The 19,858-nt window shown below is 36.6% G+C and overlaps 2 protein-coding genes across 2 annotated transcripts in view; both read right to left on the bottom strand.

Annotated features, from left to right (window-relative positions):
* sdr16c5a (short chain dehydrogenase/reductase family 16C, member 5a) overlaps positions 1 to 18,792 on the bottom strand; it is a 38,575-nt gene extending 19,783 nt beyond the window's left edge. The window contains 7 exon segments of the mRNA XM_051128311.1: positions 456 to 581; positions 10,799 to 10,943; positions 11,324 to 11,423; positions 11,555 to 11,626; positions 11,628 to 11,687; positions 17,797 to 18,136; positions 18,522 to 18,792. Of these exon segments, the coding sequence (XP_050984268.1) occupies positions 456 to 581; positions 10,799 to 10,943; positions 11,324 to 11,423; positions 11,555 to 11,626; positions 11,628 to 11,687; positions 17,797 to 18,117 (824 nt within the window). The 5' untranslated portion in view covers positions 18,118 to 18,136; positions 18,522 to 18,792.
* LOC127176568 (zinc finger BED domain-containing protein 4) lies at positions 6,013 to 10,792 on the bottom strand. Its single transcript, XM_051128322.1, has 2 exons — positions 8,456 to 10,792; positions 6,013 to 8,067 (listed from the first exon to the last, which is right to left on the bottom strand). Exons 1-2 carry the CDS (start codon positions 8,827 to 8,829, stop codon positions 7,572 to 7,574), a joined length of 870 nt encoding a protein of 289 aa, XP_050984279.1. The 5' UTR covers positions 8,830 to 10,792; the 3' UTR covers positions 6,013 to 7,571.
* Positions 18,793 to 19,858: the final 1,066 nt, after the last annotated feature.

Here is a 19,858-nt window from a genome sequence, read left to right as displayed (position 1 = left end):
TGCCCGAATTATGCCCTGAATGAAGCAGTCGTTCTGTGCATTCTCAATAAACATGAGCACGCCACAGAATGTAAAAAGCGTCAATACAGTCTGCTGGTCAGATGATGACGACACTCGTATAAAACCCCCGACAAAAAAAAAACAAACAAAAAAAAGATTTACACAATTTACACGTGTCATCCCACTGACATAAATCTGTTTATATGGAAAAAAAAACACTCCCTTTTTTTTTTTTAAATCGGAAGTTCATTTGCTATTAGATTTCTTTATCAAGGCATGCAGCCCTAAGAAGTGGTATGTTAGAAAGATATGATGCACTATAAAAATATTTAAAATGTGAAATATTTTTTACAGATAAAAACATTTTACAAATACATTAAACATTCCAAACAGGAGATGCCATTTTCCACCCAAAGAGGTCTGAGATAAGCATATGAAACTCAGAGTTAACTTACCCCTTTAAAGCCATTAAAAAGTATAAGGACCTTGGAAGTAAAACATAAACTTGGTCTGTTAAAATGGCACTGACAATCTTCTTAGCAACATAGTCTGGCTCCAATATGGGCAGCAGTCGGGGCCACCTGCACACAAGGCACATGTTGTAATTAGTGCAGGAACTTACAAAAGAATGAACCTTCAAAATTATTGTATGATTGGGTTAAGTTTTGGGGCACTTAATAATAGGATTATTAAGTGTATTTTACATACATTTCTATGCCCAGTTCGGGAGGAAAATTCATAGTCATAAAGCATTGTTTGCTCTTAAAGTGGAAATGAAGCAGTTTATATTATTTAGGAAAATAACTTCCATTTTAATAAAATAAAAACAAAAAATTATATATACATATATATATATATATATATATATATATATATATATATAAAAAAAAGATGTTTGACAAGTGTGACATCATTAGGGTTGGTTTGCTCAGGTGGCCAGTGAAGTAATATAAGCATTTCTTTACTTTTTGAACACAAATAATACTTTAACACACAAATGTGTAATAATATGGATGAACATCCTACATTAAACTGTCTACATCACAACGTTTTGATCATGGTATCCAAACATTATTTTCATAATGCGAGGCGATACGTGATGTAAACAAACAACACTTCATACAATATCATTCATTTAGCATTTTATTGTTATGTCAGACCTGGCTTGCACTACATTGGCTTGTTCACCAATTAGCTTACCTGCCGTTAACACGACATTCTCACGTTTTAAGTATGGGTGCTCCGATTGATCGCTACCGGACTGACGTGGAATGCGGACACCCGAAGTATACTTTTGGCAGCCTCACATACAGCTCACAAAATAAGCCTTGTGTTGTGTGTAAGCTATTGTGCAACAATTGCCCCGTTGTAAGAACAAAAAGGTACTGCATGATAAAATATTTAGGCGAGATAATTATATACTTTTGAAAAATGTCCACCCCTCCACCCCTCAAACTAAAAAATCCACATCCAAAAATCCTGTTTGGAGCAAACTTATATTTAAGCCTTGACATTTTAAACATTAAAAGGCTGGTTTCACAGACAGGGCTTAGATTAAGCCAGGATTAGGCTATAGTTAAATTAGGACATTAAAGTAATTTTTTTTATAAACATGCCTTAAAAAAACATTACTGGTGTGCATCTTGAGACAAAACAAGGACACTGACATATTTAAAGATCAATCAGTGCAAGTTTCTTTCAGTTGAAACAGCTCAATTTAGTCTGGGACTAGGCTCTTGTCTGTGAAAACGGGGGGAAAGCATTTTAAAGAAGTTCACTTCCAGAACAAAGATTTACTGATAATGTACTCACCCCCTTGTCATCCAAGATGTTCATGTCTTTTTTACAGTCTTAAAGAAATTATGTTTCTTGAGGAAAACCTTTTAGGAATGTTCTTCATATTGTCGACTTCTATGGTGCCTGCAAGTTTGAACTTTCAAAAAAAAAAAAAGTACAATTTATATACTTTTCAACCCCAAATGCTCGTCTTGTCTACACTGTGTGCAGAATTATTAGGCATGTTGATATTCTGGTCATATTTTTTTTCCAAACACATTTTACCAATTCCAAACCACATCAGTCTTAATAACTACTGTCAATTTTGTATTTAATCATTTATATGTGATATATAATTGTCCGTGAAGGCTGGAAGTGAAAAACTCCTTATATTTAGGTGTGCATAATTATTAGGCATGTTTTCTTTTACAGATAAAATGAGCCAAAAAAGATATTTAACCCAGACTGAAAAGTCCAAATTATTAAATGCCCATGAGAAGAATGCAATACTAATGCATTACAAGAATTTGCAAAGTTAAGGCTTGACCATTGGACAGCGAAATGCTTGTTGAGTCTGCATGGTCAGAAAAAACAGGTGGAGAAGAAAAGATGCATGTTAACTGCAAAAGAATTAGGAATTAAGGTGAAGAATTAGGTGTGACACCATCAGGAACCGTTTCCAGTTCTCCAGCGCCACCATTTTCCAGAACTGCAACCTACCTGGAGTCTTCAGAAGTGCAATGTGTCAGGTTCTCAGAGACTTTGCTTGGTAAAAAATCCTAAAAAATGCCCCTGACTTAATAAGAATAACAAGCTGACGTGTTGTGAAATACATGAAGACAGTTTTTTTTTTTTTTTTTTTTCTATAGGCTTTATAGACAGATGAGTTGAGAGTGACTCTTGAAGGACAAGCATCACATCCTCTTGTACCTCTGATTCAAGAATTTATCTTCCAAAACCTGGCAGTAAGTTTTGGGAGTTCATGTTTAGTCTCCTATCCTGAAAAGTCTGACTTGCAGAGATGGACTAAAATGAACTCCCAAAAATTACTGCCAGATTTTGGAAGATAAATTCTTGAATCAGAGGTACAAGAGGATGTGATGCTTGTCCTTCAAGAGTCACTCTCAACTCATCTGTCTATAAAGCCTATAAAAAAAAAAAAAAAAAAAAAAGAAAAAAATGTCTTCATGTATTTAACAACACGTCAGCTTGTTATTCTTATTAAGTCAGGAGCATTTTTTAGATTTTTTACCAAGCAAAGTCTCTGAGAACCTGACACATTGCACTTCTGAAGACTCCAGGTAGGTTGCAGTTCTGGAAAATGGTGGCGCTGGAGAACTGGAAACGGTTCCTGATGGTGTCACACCTAATTCTTCACCTTAATTCCTAATTCTTTTGCAGTTAACATCCATCTTTTCTTCTCCACCTGTTTTTTCTGACCATGCAGACACAACAAGCATTTCGCTGTCCAATGGTCAAGACTTAACTTTGCAAATTCTTGTAATGCATTAGTATTGCATTCTTCTTATGGGCATTTAATAATTTGGACTTTTCAGTCTGGGTTAAATATCTTTTTTGGCTCATTTTATCTGTAAAAGAAAACATGCCTAATAATTATGCACACCTAAATATAAGGAGTTTTTCACTTCCAGCCTTCACGGACAATTATATATCACATATAAATGATTAAATACAAAATTGACAGTAGTTATTAAGACTGATGTGGTTTGGAATTGGTAAAATGTGTTTGGAAAAAAAATATGACCAGAATATCAACATGCCTAATAATTCTGCACACAGTGTAGTTCTGCGATGTACATGTGTAGTCTGTGTAATCCATGTCAATACAGTTAGGGTAGGTCGAAAAACTCCCATCTCATTTTCTCCTCCAACATCGCCCTGCATCGCTGCAGAAGTACCAACCCAATGTTTACAAAGTGAACGTGCAAAGAAGGTCAAACGCCCTTTACAAATAAAAAGTAAAACAGTGATGTAGTGATGAAGTTGGAGGAGAAAATGAGATGTGAGTTTTTTGTTTTGCTAGATAAGATCCTTCTTTCTCAGCTGAGATAATTTAGAGCCCTTTGAAGCTGCACTGAAACTGCATTTTGGAAGTTCAAACTCGCAACACCATAGAAGTCCACTATATGGAGAACATTCCTGAAATGTTTTCCTCAAGAAACATAAAACATGAACATCTTGGATGACAAGGGGGTGAGTAAATTATTTGTAAATTTTTGTTCTGGAAGTTAAATTCTCCTTTACGTGGGGGTGGACGATATGGCAAAAATATCATATCAAGACTTTTGTTATATAAGTCTTACAAGGTTACAAAATATAAAATAAAAAACAATGTCAGATATTTAGGCCAAAGTGGGCGAAGACAAAAAGATACACATTACAAAAACACATAACATACAAATAAAACAAACAGTGCTTTATTTTTCAGGTACAGTAGGTGTATTTAGCAGTAGCATTCGAGAAATATAAAAAAAAAAATGTTCAGTCAAGAGCAGTGAGTGGTTTTTCTCTTTGTGTTTTGTTGTTTTATTAACATTAAAGGCATAGTTCACCCAAAAATAAAAATTCTGTCATCATTTACTCACTCTTAAGTTGTTTTAACTTTTTTGTTTTGAATTGTTTTTTTTCTTCTGCTGAACATAAAAGTTATTTTGAAGAATGTGGGTAACCAAACAGTTTCTGGTCCTCCATAGTATATATTTTTTTTCCTACTATCAAAGTCAATGGGGGCCAGCAACTGTTTGGTTACCCACATTCTTCAAAATATCTTCTTTTGTGTTTAGCAGAAAGAAAATATTAATAAGTGAAGAAATAATGGCAGAATTATAATTTTTTGGTGAGCTATCCTTTTAATGACAAGCAGCAGCATGTTTAATACTGTCCCTTTAAGAGCTGCATGCATCCGTTTTTCTCTCAACGGTTTACTTTTTACTGAGCAACAGTTGGCACGTGACCTTGGTTTGTTGTGTAAAAACCATAGGCACAGCTGATGATTTCAGTAGTGCTATACCGCCCTCTGGGTCTCTAATTAGTAACTTCATGTGTGTGTTGATATCCAGCTGAAGAGCAAGCAACCATAACTTCAGTCGATTAGGCTCAAAAGTTGGGTGTCAGTGAAAAGTCAACACTCCTGGATGAGTTTGTGCAAGCAAACATAATCTTTTAGTTTGAATCAATTGCAACAATCAGGATAAGCACAAGTAATTACCATTTTGCCAAATTGCTGACGTACCCACAATCTCTGTTCACTGTGTAAACAATGAGCAACAGATTGCTTCCGCGTATGCGTCTACTATGCCAGAGCACATTGACGCGTCATGCGCCGACTGTTGTGAGCACACTCAGGACAGTTGGACATTGCGGTGGATCAGAGGTAAAAAAATTATATAAATACTGTTAAGTTTCTTGTAAAGACCGATTTTTGTGTCGTAAGACCTTCAGTATGGTCACGAGCTGCAGGGTTTAATTTGGTTTTGTCTGTGTATGTTTTTTTGACTCTCAAAGCCGTGGATTTCAAAATTGGGTCTGTCACTTAATTCTAATTGCACACATGAAGCAGATAAAACATCTTATTTTCATTTTTGGGTGCACTATCCCTTTAACCAACTGTGTGTATATGTAAACCTTTGTGTTTTGACAGTATTAGCGCAGTCAGATGCAAAAGATAACTTAGTCCAATAATCAGGCACTGTTTAACAGGCTTTTTAATGTACGCGCTTCAGGTGTACACTGCCCTCCAAAAGTTTGGAAACGCCCTAGAAAGGTGGGGTTTTGGACAATATTGGCATGAATCCTTTTTAATTTGTGATAATTTTGCACTGATAAGGGACAACACAAACTACGAAAACATATTTTATTACATAAACAGTTTATACATGGAAAAAAACTTACATTTTCAATTCATCAAAATATCCACCATTAGCAGCTATTACAGCTCGGCATAATCTGGGCCTAAATTCATTGTATTCTAAACTTAATTGGCAATCAATTGTTGAAGCTATTAAAGAAGAACTCCACTTCCAGAACAACAGTTTACAAATGATTTACTTACTCCCTTGTCATCCAAGATGTTCATGTCTTTCTGTCTTCAGTCTTAAAGAACTTATGGTTTGCACTAAACGATCCTAGCCGAGGAAGAAGGGTTTTATCTAGCGAAACGATCAATTTTTTTTTTTTCGAAAAATAAAAATTTGTTTACTTTTTAAGCACAAAAGCTCGTGTAGCACAGGGTCTGAGATGCGCGTTCACGACACTACGTACTATTGAATCACGTCAAAAGGTCATGTGGAAACTACAGACCCAGTGTTTACAAAGCGAACGTGCAAAGACTAACAAAGTGCAAGTCAAACGCTGTTTACAAACAAAAAGCTACAACAATGTCGGATGATCCTGTAGTTGTAGTAAAAAATAAGATTGAGTTTTTCATCATTCTCTACCTTTTTGAGCCAGAATACATAGACAATGAATTTAGACGTGATTGGCAGTAGTGATGGGAAGTTCGGATCATTTTAGAGACTCGGACCTTTGAGTCTTGTTTAGCAAAATGAACTTTTTTCGAGTCATTTCGTTCATTTTAACAAAATATAATTAAAATGTTAAAATGTTACTTCCCTAACACATCTACTGCTTACACAAACATTGATTACACTACGAACAAGACAAAACTATTCATCACGTGACAGCCCCATAAAATGAACAAACGACTCCAAAAACCCCAAGACTCGAAACAGGTGAACTACTTCCAGTACAGAACCAAATAGGAAGTTGCGCATGCGCGACTGAACGAATCACCCCCCGAGACGACTCGTTCTTCCCGAGTCACATTAAAGAGCTGTTCAAAATGAAAAAAATCATTCAAGAACACATATTCCAGAGCCTGTGCTACACAAGCTTTTGTGCTTAAAAAGTATACAAATTCTTATTTTTCGAAAAAAAAATGACTTGTCTAGCGAAATGATTGTTTCGCTAGATAAGACCCTTCTTCCTTGGCTGGGATCGTTTAGAGCCTTTTGAAACTGCATTTAAACTTTTGGATATTCAAAATCGGGGGCACAATTGAAGTCCAAATGTTTTCCTCAAGATTTTTGGGTCAGCACACCTTTTCTTATCTTTTATCTATAATCTAGCAGAGTTTGCACCATTTGTAGAAATGAAACTAACTCTAAATTAACTATATTGAAAAAAAAAAACTGTAGAAATAGGCTACAGTCAAGATCTTGAAGAACCACCAAGTGTTTATTTTAGAAAATGAGAACTTAAGGCTACTGTAGGCCATCTTTCCCAAATAAGGCAGAGTAACTTAAAATTATTCCAAACAAAGAGGGGTCAGGCAGACCAACACACATCAGATCAGCTTAATGGGATGTAGCCTCTTAATACACTGATTATATTTTATAATTGGCAGCAAAATGTAAAACTTGTTACACCAAAACTGGCTACTGTCACAAAGGACAAAACTATGGCAAGTGTTTTTTTCTGTTATTATTATGAACGTCTGATGTAGTTGAGGAACCAACTACATCAGATCCAAAAAATAAAATAATGTAAGCTACTGTAAGCCAATGCCATCCTTCCTAAATAACAAGGCAGAGAAACAAGGAGGCCAAACAGATAGTTACCAACAGATGAACTTGGGATGGGATGAGGTTACATAGGCCCAGGCTACTTGTAAAATGTAGCCTTTTTTAATATATTAAAATTAAACAATTGGCCACAGAATGTTTCAAACCAAAACATGCTGGGCCTCGGCCTACTAACACAGAGTACAAAATCCTTCAGGTCTCAATCATAAAAGGCAAGTTTCGCTTGATGACTATGAACATCTCCGCATTTTTTGATGTCAGCCGGTTTATTTTGTCATCAATAACGTTTGCAGCTGTGCTAAACAGTCGCTCACTATCCACACTTGTGCACGGTGAACAAAGATATGCTCTTGCTGCCTGTGCAAGTGCAGGGAAGCGGCCTTTATTCGCCTGCCAATAAGCAAGTGGCTGTCCACTGCGTGGCATTACGGCCTCTGCTAGATATTGGTTGATCTGTGAGACGATCGCGATTTCCTCATCAGTTTGTCCTGTATCCTCCTCCACCAGTTCAGCAAACATTGCCTGTAAAGAGCAAGCTGGTGGGCTTTTGTCTGTTGACCTGCTGGAACCGGGCACCTCAACACTGCTTGTACTTGGCAGTTCAGTGTGGCAATGGGCTGTAACGACGTCCCGAAACAGATCACGCACAGTTGGTTTGAGATCCTCTGGAAAGTATCTGTCTTTGTATCTGAAATAGATATAAAAATGAAAAACTATGTGAAATCAATTATAGTGACATGCCATGCAGGCCACACACATACATTTGTGTCAGATTACATAGTCTATGTCGTACGTATCATACTTGATACATATTTGAGACCCATTGTGTCACCATGAGCTATAAACTTTGCATAAAACCCTGTTGAATACAATCTTTTACTTGTTGTATTAAAGGGTTAAATACTACCAGAGTAACCCATTTCCAACTATGATGAAAAATATAAAATATTTTAGATTACCATAAGCCTTCCTTCAAATAAGGCATAAGAAAAGCCTAATTATCTATTTAAAACAAAGAGATAGTTGGCCAAAGATTGAAAGACAGGGAAAGAGTAATGATAATAAGTTTCTCTTACCTTGGATCTAGCATCGTCGCAATTGCATATAGCTTCTGTGTATCAATGTCAGCGAATCGTCTTCTGACAGCTTCCAGTAGTACTGTTTTTGATGTTTTCACACCATGGTCAGACTCCACCGTCTTCTCCAAGAGTCGGGTGAGAGCTCTTATACACGGAATCACATCCGCAGCGGACGCAGTTGATGAGCTGATCTGTTGTGTGAGCTCTTCAAACGGGGCGAGGATGGAGACCATATTTTCGATTAATTTCCACTGGTGAATTGTGAACGTGCATGGCAATTCGTGTTCTGCAGCATAGGCTGCAAGCGCCAGTTTCTGTTCTATACAGACTTTGGAACATGTACAATGTACTGTTCCATCGAGTGGACACATCCTGGCGGAGTTTTTTTAATCGGCTGGCCGAGTTGCTTTTGAACATTTTCCAGCCGGGTATATGCCAACGGAGAATGCTTAAAGTGCCCAACGATGCGTCTCCCTGAGGCTGTGATATCCAAAATACTTCGCTGGGATAATACCCCCTCATGCACAGCAAGCTGGAGAGTGTGTGCCACACACGGCAGGCCAGGGAAATCTGCGTCTCTCATTGCTTTCTGCATGTTTTTGGCGTTGTCTGTTAAAATTGCGTGGATTTTTTCTCTTTGGATCCCCCGTGACTGAAACATGCCGCTAAATGCGTTCACCAAAGCCTCCGCAGAATATGACCCTGTGAAATCCTGACAGTGTAGCACAATGTTGTGTCTTTCGAAGTCTGAGTCAATAAAGTGTGCTGTTAAGCTTAGCAGGGACATTGGACAGGCGTCTGCACTCCATATATCGCTTGTGAAGCTAATATATACACTATCCTTCAGAAGCCTGTCAATGTTTGTGTTCACTGTTTGGTACAGCGTTGGGAGACACACATCAGTTAGGTATTTCCTGCCTGGGGGGTCGTATCGTGGATCAAGGCAGCTTAGCAGGCGACGGAACCCTTTATCCTCCACAACGGATAGAGGTTGTTCGTCGAGGCAAATGACTTCCATAATTCTGAACGTGATGTCTTTCCACCTCGTACTATCCCTGCTGTATGGTTCACGTCGTTTAAATGCATCACTCACAGTCGGCTGGTTGAGGGATGGGGATGTTGTTGGCTTCGGCTGGTTTAGTTTCTCATACTCGGCATATTCAGTTGTATGGCGTGTTCTAAGATGCCTAATCATGCCGTTGCTTGCTTCCACCTCGAGGGATTTCATCACGACATACATTGCAAACGGCTAACTTTACGTCTTTATCGGACACTTTGAAAAACTTCCAGACAGGAGAACTCATGTTGCCACTGGTAAGCTCCGCTCTGCTGTTGTTTACCTGTCCGCCGTGCATGCACGTGTGAAAAAGTCGCGCAAGTAATTTACGTCAAGTGATCGCTTTTTGATTGGCGCTTTTGGGGTTTGCCGATCAAACTATTTTTAGCCAATATCGGCCGATCATGATCGGTGGCCGATCAATCGGAGCATCACTAATGTCAAGTTACTTTACTGTATTTGCACCAAAAAATGATGAGGATTTATGCTGATATCGTCCAAAACCACACTTTGTCAGGGGTGTTTCCAAACTTTTGGAGGGCGGTGTACGTACTCAGAAAAAGCGCACGTCAGAACAGCATGTGAATGACATGTTAACTGGCAAGGCATTAAAGCACATGCAACTAATGTACTTTTGTGATCCTGAATAAGTGCAGTGTCCCGTAAGTGTAACTCTGCTGCTGAGTTAACATTTGATGTGAATGTGCAGTATATTGAGCCGAAGGTGGCAGAACTGCAACTGACGGAATGGGCTACTACGACATTTCTTCAAAAGTACATCGCGGAGACATATTTATCATCCACAATCAAAAATCGCACACCCCCAGTTTAAATCATTCAAGCGCACGCGAGTGCGGTACTAAAGTGGAAAACTGTTTACTAAATAATTTAAACTTGACTGACAGCTTCATTTCCACTTTAAACAAGCTGCAATAAACCAATCAGAGACATAAAATAAAAAAAAAGTCTTATAAAAGTCTGATCATGTTCATTTAAGCTTATATCATCAGTGATTTGTTTGTTAAGCTCCATGAGGCACAGTCAAAAGTCTGTCTTTATTTTAATTATATACTTTTACGAAGCAGTGTGCAAAATCCTGCCTACAGAGGAAAAAAAACTGACAACCGACAATTTGAGAGTGAAGTAATATTGACAGATGGATCATTATCATGGATCATAGCAAAAGCAGGTGTTTTTTTCTTAAGTGATGTCTTTGGTTTCCTAATCAAATGCTGCTGCTTCAAAAAAAAAAATGTGGTTGGGTATGAAGTTTGTTAACTTACTTTGTCCCACATCCATCAAACATGCCTGTGTTGATAAAGTATGGGCAGACGATAGTGGTTTTGACTCCTTCCTTTCCTGCAGCTATCAGCTCAAGGGCCATAGACTCAGCAAAACCCACGGCAGCAAACTTGCTCGCGCAATAATCTGTGTGGGAAACAACAGGCAAAATATAAAACATTTTTACATACACAGTGAAGCTGCAATGAAACTGCTCAGGTGATTGTTTACTGTCAAAGTCCATACTTTTATTTAAAACAAACCTGAAGGGATCAAACACAACATGAAATCAGGAGATATTAGTCACAAACAGCACCTTTAAACACTCAGAGACTGTAATCTACAAGTTGTGTATTAAGTATGAGTGTTCATTCATGTCTGCTGCAAAACTTTCAAAAACATTTATGTCTGACAAACATGTTGTTTGATGGACTCAATGTCCTGAAGGACTTTGAAACTGTTCCAAAAGCTCATCTGGTGAGAGAGTAGTTGTGTAAAAGATAGCAGGACACAGGTGAATGCATTACCTGCCAGTCCATTCACACCTATTAAGCCTGCAGAACTAGCAACACTGACCAGATGTCCATGGTTCTTGTTTGTCATTGCAGGCAGAAATGCTTTATATGTCTAAAACAGAGGTATAACCAAAAATGAGCACTTATACAGAACAACAGATTAAAAAAAAAGATATTTAGAAAGACTGCCATAAGCATATTCATAGAAAGAAAAAAAATATTTAGAAAATATATCCAGCGTACCCAAAAGTGTGACAATGCATTAACTCTGAGTGTCTTCTCAACAAGTGCATCAGGAGTGTCCATAAATTTTTTTACCACTGACAATACCAGCATTGTTTATTAGTATGGTGACATCGCCAATTTCACTTTTGACCTAAAAGCGGAAAAATAAACAACATGAGTAAAATAAGTTTTCAAAATAACTGTTAAAGTTAAAGTTAAATGTCATAAAGGTCATTATATTATAATGTACCATAAACTTTTAGAGGTCAAACTGTCATATACTCATAAAACTGTAAATATCTAAATAGATATTATTATTTCTAAAATATTATTTTTAGAATGTCATGACAAGCCCTTTTGTGTTTTGCCATTTGTATGCTATTAAAGGAGAAGTCCACTTCCACAACAAAAAATTACAGATAATGTACTCACCCCTTTGTCATGCAGAATGTTCATGTCTTTCTTTCTTCAGCCGTAAAGAAATTGTGTTTTTTGAGGGAAACATTTTAGGATTTTTCTCCATATAATGGACAGGTGTGATGCCCCGATTTTGGACTTCCAAAATACAGTTTAAATGCAGCTTCAAACAACCCCAAATGCAGTTGTAAACGATCCCAACCAAGGAAGAAGGGTCTTATCTAGTGAAACGATCTGTTATTTTCATTAAAAAAATACAATTGAAATACTTTTTAATCTCAAACGCTCATATTTCTTTACAGCTGAAGAAAGAAAGACATGAACATCTTGGATGACAAGGCGTGAGTACATTGTCAATTTTTGTTCTAGAAATGGACTTCTTTAATAATAGGCAGCATCAACTATTTTCTTTTGTATCATCATTTTTGTTATTGACTTTACAAAAAAAAATTATTGTCTGAATTTGTCAAACTTGTCACTGTCAACCTGTTACTTTTTAGAGTAACAGCTTTTGACATGTGGGGATGACATTGATTAGGTTTGACCCCGTTTTTAAAGATTTTATGTGTAAAATGTATACATTTTAAAGTTCACCCTCGGTATATTATTGAGATAATGCCTATATCATTCAGTGGCATATGAGTTCTATAGTATCTAGTAACGCTTGTGTCGGTAACTGTGTTGACAAAAATACCAAAACATGAGGTAGAAAAATAGTCATAAAATAATAAATTACATAGCCTGAGATGGCACAATGCATTTTTTTGTCATTTTAAGGTGTTTTCATTTGATGGATATTTATTTATAATATAACTGGATTTTTTTTTTGATTTATATAAATATTTATAACTTATCTGCTATATAAGCAACATGCTAGTAATTTGCTAATCATGCTATCAACATGCTAGTAACATGCAAATCACGCTAGCAACAAGCTAGCAACATGCTAATCAGACTATAAACATGCTAGTTACTTGCTTATCATGCTACTAACATGCTATTAACATGCTAGTAACATTGTAATCAGCCTATAAAAATGCAAACAACAAGCTAATCATGCTAAAACATGCTAACAATGTTAAATAATGGCAGCAATTTTATTCATTCATTTTAAGCATTAGTCCACTATTAGTCGCAAATTCATTAATAAACCATAAATCATAATAATGAGCCTTAATTTGCCTATAGCCTAATAAGCGCTCAAGGGCACGCAGAAAAAGAGGAGACTGCATTAATGTTTTAATTAGGGATGTAACGATTACCAGTTCCCCACGGTTAGTTTAGTCATTAAAGCAGTATTTGATTACCGCGATTTGAACAACTGATGATAAATAAATACTGGACAGCATGAAGCACAGTTTTAAGTAACAGTCTCATTTGCACACGGCATGCAGAGTAGTTTTGTTTTGTGTGAAAAGACGGCAAATGTTTTAAAAGAGTGCTAAGGGCACAGGCGCCAATCCCTACGGAAATAATCGAGCACCCACAGAAAAACATGAGATAGTCTCTGTTCATTTTAGGCAATAAGAAATGCACTGCAGCTTTTGCGACTTTATTCTCATTTTCATATTTCATTTGAAGCCGTTTTTGGCGTTATTTTAATGGTAAATGTCAAGAGTACATTATTGTATGAGAGGGTGCCAGCATGAATCTCTCGGCTTGCAGCAGGCTTCCTCTCTCATACAGTGCTCATGGCTCTGCGCTCCCTCAGATATTACGTGTGCGCCCTCAAACATCATCCTGTGTACGCACAAATAAGTGCTTATTATAAACAGGTATTTATTAAATCATTTTATTTGGTGAAGCACAACCCTCAAAGAAAGAACGTGTATTATTTGGTAACTAATGTGTTTGCAGTCTGTACATTTCACTTTGCAAATGGGGGTTGGGCACCCACCGGCAGAAACATAAATCGGAAATTATAATGAATATATGAATTAATTAATTATATGAATGTACCTCTGAAGGTTCTGACTGTCTTCAGAAAAGACTCTATGGCATTTTGTCTTCACCTTCGCTCCATGTAATATCTAAAGAAGTGTTCATGACGCAATGCTGCTTTATCCATGGAGTTCACGGAAACAGCTGTAATTTAGCTTTTCCATAAGCGCCATCTAGTGTCATACAGTGGATTTACAGAGACTTACATTTACATTCAGCTTGTGTGCTGTTTTTGTCTGGCCAAAAGACGGACCGAATTTGCATGCCTTGCAACAACAAGCTTAAGTGGATTCTACACATTTAAACAACTTAGACCAGTTATTTAGATTCTTTAATGGAACAGATAAAATACATATAATATTTTTTTAATCAATTATCATTTTGACTTAACCCTTTTCTTTATTTAAAGGCTGAAATCTTTTTATGAAACTTTTTCACAGCTTTATTTGAAAAGTTACATTCGATATTTGAACATGCTATTATTTAAACTGTTGTAGTTAAACTGTTGTCAGTCATGTTGTCATTTAAAATCCGGACATCATTGGTAGGCTATTGTTGTCGTTGTTGTTTTAGTGATTATGCAAACAAAAAGTCGTTTTATTTCTTGTTTGTTGATTTTAAATATAAAACTTGGTGAAGTGATTTATGTGTCAGTATATTTTAAACATTTTCAGTACATTTTAACAATACCGTGATAATACTGATAACCGTGATCATTCTGGTCACTAAAATCGCGATCAGAAATTTTCATACCATTACATCCCTAGTTTTAATAATTTATTGATAAACTATAGCTCTTTCTTTGTTTTCGGCTTAAGAAATAAAGTCGGCCGCAGCTTCTACACTCCGCACAGACACTTGAATAGAGCATATTTTTTCTGGGTTAACATTAGATTGAGCAGCCACGTAAAGTCGCTACTACATACAGCCATATTTGAAGTCGATGAATGATAGGTGAGCCTTTGGATGTCCTGCCCGATGTAGTATATTACCACATAGACCAGCCGTTAATGATCTGTCCATTACAGACTACGTAACTTTGCCACTTATTGTGGAATTTTTTTTTTCTGCGACCAATAAAATTACAAAGCCTCTTCTCGTCAACTATTAGGGGTGTGACGAGACACTTATACCACAAGATTAGACGAGACTGGGTTCACGAGAACAAGACGAGACAAGATTTTTAAATTTTTCTTAAAAAAAATGTTAATGATGAAATGTATAGGGGAAACAGTCTTTTATTCAACTGAAAAAGACAAAATGCAAAGAAATGTAGGTGCATTTTGAACTTTATGAAATTAAACTTCCATTTTAATGAATTATATGCAGTAATAAATAACATTTAAACAAGAGCTTCTCGATTCTGGATAAATTGGGAATCCCAGTTGTTTTTAATAAATGGGAGACCACAATTCTCTCAAGCTTCTGGAGACAAAAGATTAGAAAACTAAACAAAATCATGGAATTTACTAGTGGTTCTGACAAACTGTTCATTGCTTAAGTCTTTTAAAAACGTATATTCATTTAAACTAAATAAAACAAAAAAAAAAACACATTCAATGAAGGAGTCAGTGTCACTTCATTAAGACTTGTTTGACTATTGAAATCTCCTGAATGAATGATTCAGTGACATTCTTTTTTTAAACGGGCAGTTGTCGCCACCTCCTGGCGGAAGAGGATGAGCGTTACAATATGTACAAGTGTTAAGATACTTTCGTTTTGATCGCTACTGTAGACAATAAGTGTTTATACCCGAACTATAAACTTTTATCCCAGTACTTCTATTATTTAAATGTCTGCAACACATAAATAATGATTATAATGTGGTTAAAAAGACTGCTCTTTCTGCATTCACATTTACCCCGACCCTCTGATTCATTAACATGGGCAGCGACAAAACGTGCTTCTCATGCTCCACTGACACTAGCGATGTGAAACAGTCCTTATAGACATAGCTAAATCGTTGTCATTCAGGAATAAGATCCCGTGGGTGTTTGAATCGAGATTTTCATATTTTAAGGATTAATTGTGCAGCTCTAATGTAAACACTGCAAAAAGTTTTGCAAGGCTATCGTCACAAGATCTTACGAGACACATCGGATCTCGTCACATTCCTATCAACTATATATATATATATATATATATATATATATATACACACACACACACACACACACGTCTGGTTTATTATCCTTGTGGGGACTCTCCATAGGTGCAATGGTTTGTATACTGTCCACACTGTATTTTCTATCCCGTTACCCTAACCCTACCCCTAAACCTAACCCTTACAGAAAACTTTCTGCATTTTTATTTTCTCAAAAAAACTCATTCTTTATGATTTATAAGCTTTTGTACCCATGGGGACCTCAAGCCAGTCCCCACAATGTCAAAAATTTCAGGTTTTACTATCCTTGTGGGGTAGAGTTTAGATTCTCTGCCCGAGGCCAGACTTGACCCGACCCGACCCGTGGGCCGGGTCGGGCCGATATTTCCTGCCACTATCTTCGGGCTGGGCCGGGCTGGGCGGGGCCATGATCAAGCATTTGTGTGTGTTTTTTTTTTTTTTTTTAAATCATTACTTAATTAGCCTAATTGGGTGGAGAGCTATGCCATAATTATAAATATTATACGAATATTTTAGCAAAGTCGGCCTGAGCAACACGTGTAAGTCTACAAAGTTGCGCAATTTGCAACGCGTGTTATGCGCAGCAACGCTCTAGCTCCCGCGACAGCGTCTCCTCCACTGGCGTTTTTGCAATAATGCCTACATTTGAAAATATCAAAATAGGCCTATTTGTTGTGTTTTCAAATTATTCGATTTATATTAATTTTGTTATATGCCTATAGACTTGGTCAAGTTCTTTCTTGTTCGTTTTGCATGTTTTAGATCATTGCTAAAAATCTAGTTTTTAGGGTCATGAAGCTGTTTTGCACTACGTTTTATAATAGGCTTTAAAATATTTATTTTATTTAAAAATATTCTAAAACTTATCATATTTATTACATATGCCATCCAAAGTTAATTACTTGTTCATTTTCTATGTTTATCATTGTTCACGTTTTTTTAGGCTATTTTTTTTTTCATTCAGATCTATTTGCGATCCATTCTGAATAAACAAACATTGCAGTTTACATGCTTCGTCCTTGTTGCATTTTTCATTAAGATAAATCTAAACTAATTTCTGTAGTTCAAACAACTTAGAATTGTAGTTGAGAACGTCTGTTATAACGGCTCACGTATTAAAAAATAGTCAGGTTTAAATTGGGCTCGGGCTCATAATTACAGTTAATGTGTCGGACCGGGTCGGGCTCGGACACAAGGTGCACGGGCTCGGGTAGGATTGGGTTTAATTTTTTGGGCCCGATCTAAGCTCTATTGTGGGGACATTTGGTCCCCACAATGTAGCAAAAACAAGTACACACACACACACACAAACAGTTTAGAAAGCCACGACTGACCAATCAGAATAAAATATCTATTGCCAGGGACAATGGTCCAGTAGTTAAGCAGTCTCTATGTAAAAAAAAAAAAATGACAGCAAAATGCCACTACTGACTAATCAGAATCAAGTTCTTGTTGCCAGAAACAATGGTCCAATACATAGTTAATGGGTCATTATATAAAAATATTTTTTAGCAGAATGTCATGACTGACCAATCAGAATCAAGTATTAAGAGCTTCCTTACGAGAGAGTTTAAAGGTGATGAAAAAGAGTGCACCAATACCTTTGATAATGAGTAATTATGTTATAATAAAATTTTATTGTCTACAATATACAACTCAACAGATCACTTAAATTATATTCAACAAAGTAATCAGACCACTTATGGTTTTAAGTTAAAAATTAATACTCATCATTCTAGGGAAACAGCTGACAACAACAGGTTTAAACTTGGCTTACCTGATCTGCCACTCGGTAGACCACTTCTCTATCACTGCAGTCGCACTGGTAGTAGTGTACCCTTGATACTCCCTTTTCTTTAACCTGCTTTGCAGTTTCCTTCAAACCATCCACATTAATGTCCCAAAGCACCAGTGAGACGTCCAGTGGGGCAAACTCAAGGGCCATCAGTCTGCCGATACCACTACCGGCCCCAGTGATGAGCACAATCTCCCCAGACACATTTTTCTTTCTCTGAGGGACAATCACTTTTAAGAAGGCTTCTAGGTGGTAGCAGATGGTCAACACTATCAACCGAAGAGTCTCCAAGAGAAAGTTCATTCTGAGATTTGCAGGTGACCTTATGAACATGACACAGAAAGAACAGTAAAACACAGCGTGACTAACACTGCAGAAAACCAGTGTAGTCAGGAACATGCTGATTGAAAAGATAACAATTTATTTTAAAAACTTAACTGTTGAGAGAGAGAGAGAAAACTTTTATTACAAAAAACAAAGCAGAGCACAAGGCCTCATTACAACACTAAATACATTCAAATGTGGCAAAATCATAAATAGACTTATAAAAATCAATAACTCTTGATTTCCCCAAGTTAGAAAACAGGGCTACTATATGAGAGAGAAGAGAGAGAGACAGAGAGAGAGAGAGAGAGAGAGAGAGAGAGAGAGAGCGCGCGCAAAACTAAATCTAAAGCACGTCTACTAAAGATTTCAACAAGGTTTACCTTCTTGTGCAAGATACAAAGTTCCCGGATGGTGAGTTGTTCTGCAGGTCGCAGTTGGTAAAAAATATTTGTCCTTTAAATGAACATGAACCAAAAACGACTAGGTCTCGCGCACACTTTGAGAATGACTTTACTACACTCTCCTCCTCTTCGAATTTGTGTAGAGTACAGACGGACGCCAAACACTCTGTTTCACCAATAATGGTTAACTGGAGTTTACCTGTTTCAGACAGTGCAGACGGACTGGGCGACAAACACAGCAGTGACGTGACTCAGCGGACTCCGCGCATTGGCTTGTGGGAGTTGTGTAAACTGACCTATTTACATGTGTTTTGTGTTAATTTTTCGTTTTTGCTGTACTCAGACTCTGTTATTAGGAAAAAAAATGATTTTACAATAACCAGTACAATACAGAGTATAATTTACACTATTATGAGTGATAGTATGAATGACAACATGACCTTATTCTCCAGAGAAACAAGCGCGCCACCATCTTTACAATATTGTCTTTGAACTTCCCTCCTTTTATATTTCTGTCATCGCTGTCTAAGAGTAATTTAGCTGGTAAAGTGGATTTATGTATTGTAGAGTTAACGAGTTATCGTGAGCATTGTAATGTCTTAACAAATGTCAGTAGACCAGGAAGATTTTACAGTTTTTCTCGATCGATTTGACACATTTCTCCAAACTCACGTCACTGTTCTCAAAACAGTTAACACAGTGGGCTAAACACTTTGCAACTGTCCTAAACAGATTTACGTTTAATTCCAACAAATTACAAATCATGCAAATCATTTTCTCAAAACAAGAGAAGTGCACAGAACTCTCAAATGTTTTCACAATACAATTAATACAACCAACCAATACTTTAAAATATATGAGAAAAGGTTTTACACAAATCACAGACATTTATGTACCATTTGTCCAAACACAACAAACAAAACTCTGTAATTTGTCATTCTATCAAATGAACATGTATATTTTCGGTTGGCCCTAAACTGATAACTGCCTGGTTAATCATACACTCAACACAGGAAATGCAGTTTTCCAATTTTTTTTTTTTTTTTTTTTTTAACAATTGCTTTACAGTAATAATAAAAGGTGAAGTATACAAAAAGCAATAACAATTATGCAAAAAATAATTATAATAATGATAAAATATCAATAAAAATAAATAAAAATAAAAACAGGGGATAAAGAAAGAGGTGTTACAGTTTTCAATACTGAAGCCACATTTTCAGAACTGTTCATACAGTCTGTATTACCGACATGAATCTTGATTAAACTGTTTATCTCACCTCCAAAACTTACTCAGACCAACAAAACACTTCATATAT

The sequence above is a fragment of the Labeo rohita genome, chromosome 2, assembly GCF_022985175.1.
Source record: "Labeo rohita strain BAU-BD-2019 chromosome 2, IGBB_LRoh.1.0, whole genome shotgun sequence".
Classification (NCBI taxonomy): Eukaryota; Metazoa; Chordata; class Actinopteri; order Cypriniformes; family Cyprinidae; genus Labeo; species Labeo rohita.
The sequence above is the reverse complement of the archived record's forward strand: the minus strand, read 5'-3'. Positions and strand labels throughout refer to the sequence as shown.

What these genes read in the sequence shown, in the direction of transcription:
- LOC127176568 (XM_051128322.1), bottom strand. Translation starts at nt 8,829, where the DNA reads ATGTGTCCACTCGATGGAACAGTACATTGTACATGTTCCAAAGTCTGT. An exon ending in GCGACGATGCTAGATCCAAG is followed by an intron (nt 8,068 to 8,455) that starts GTAAGAGAAACT and finishes TATCTATTTCAG; the next exon opens with ATACAAAGACAGATACTTTC.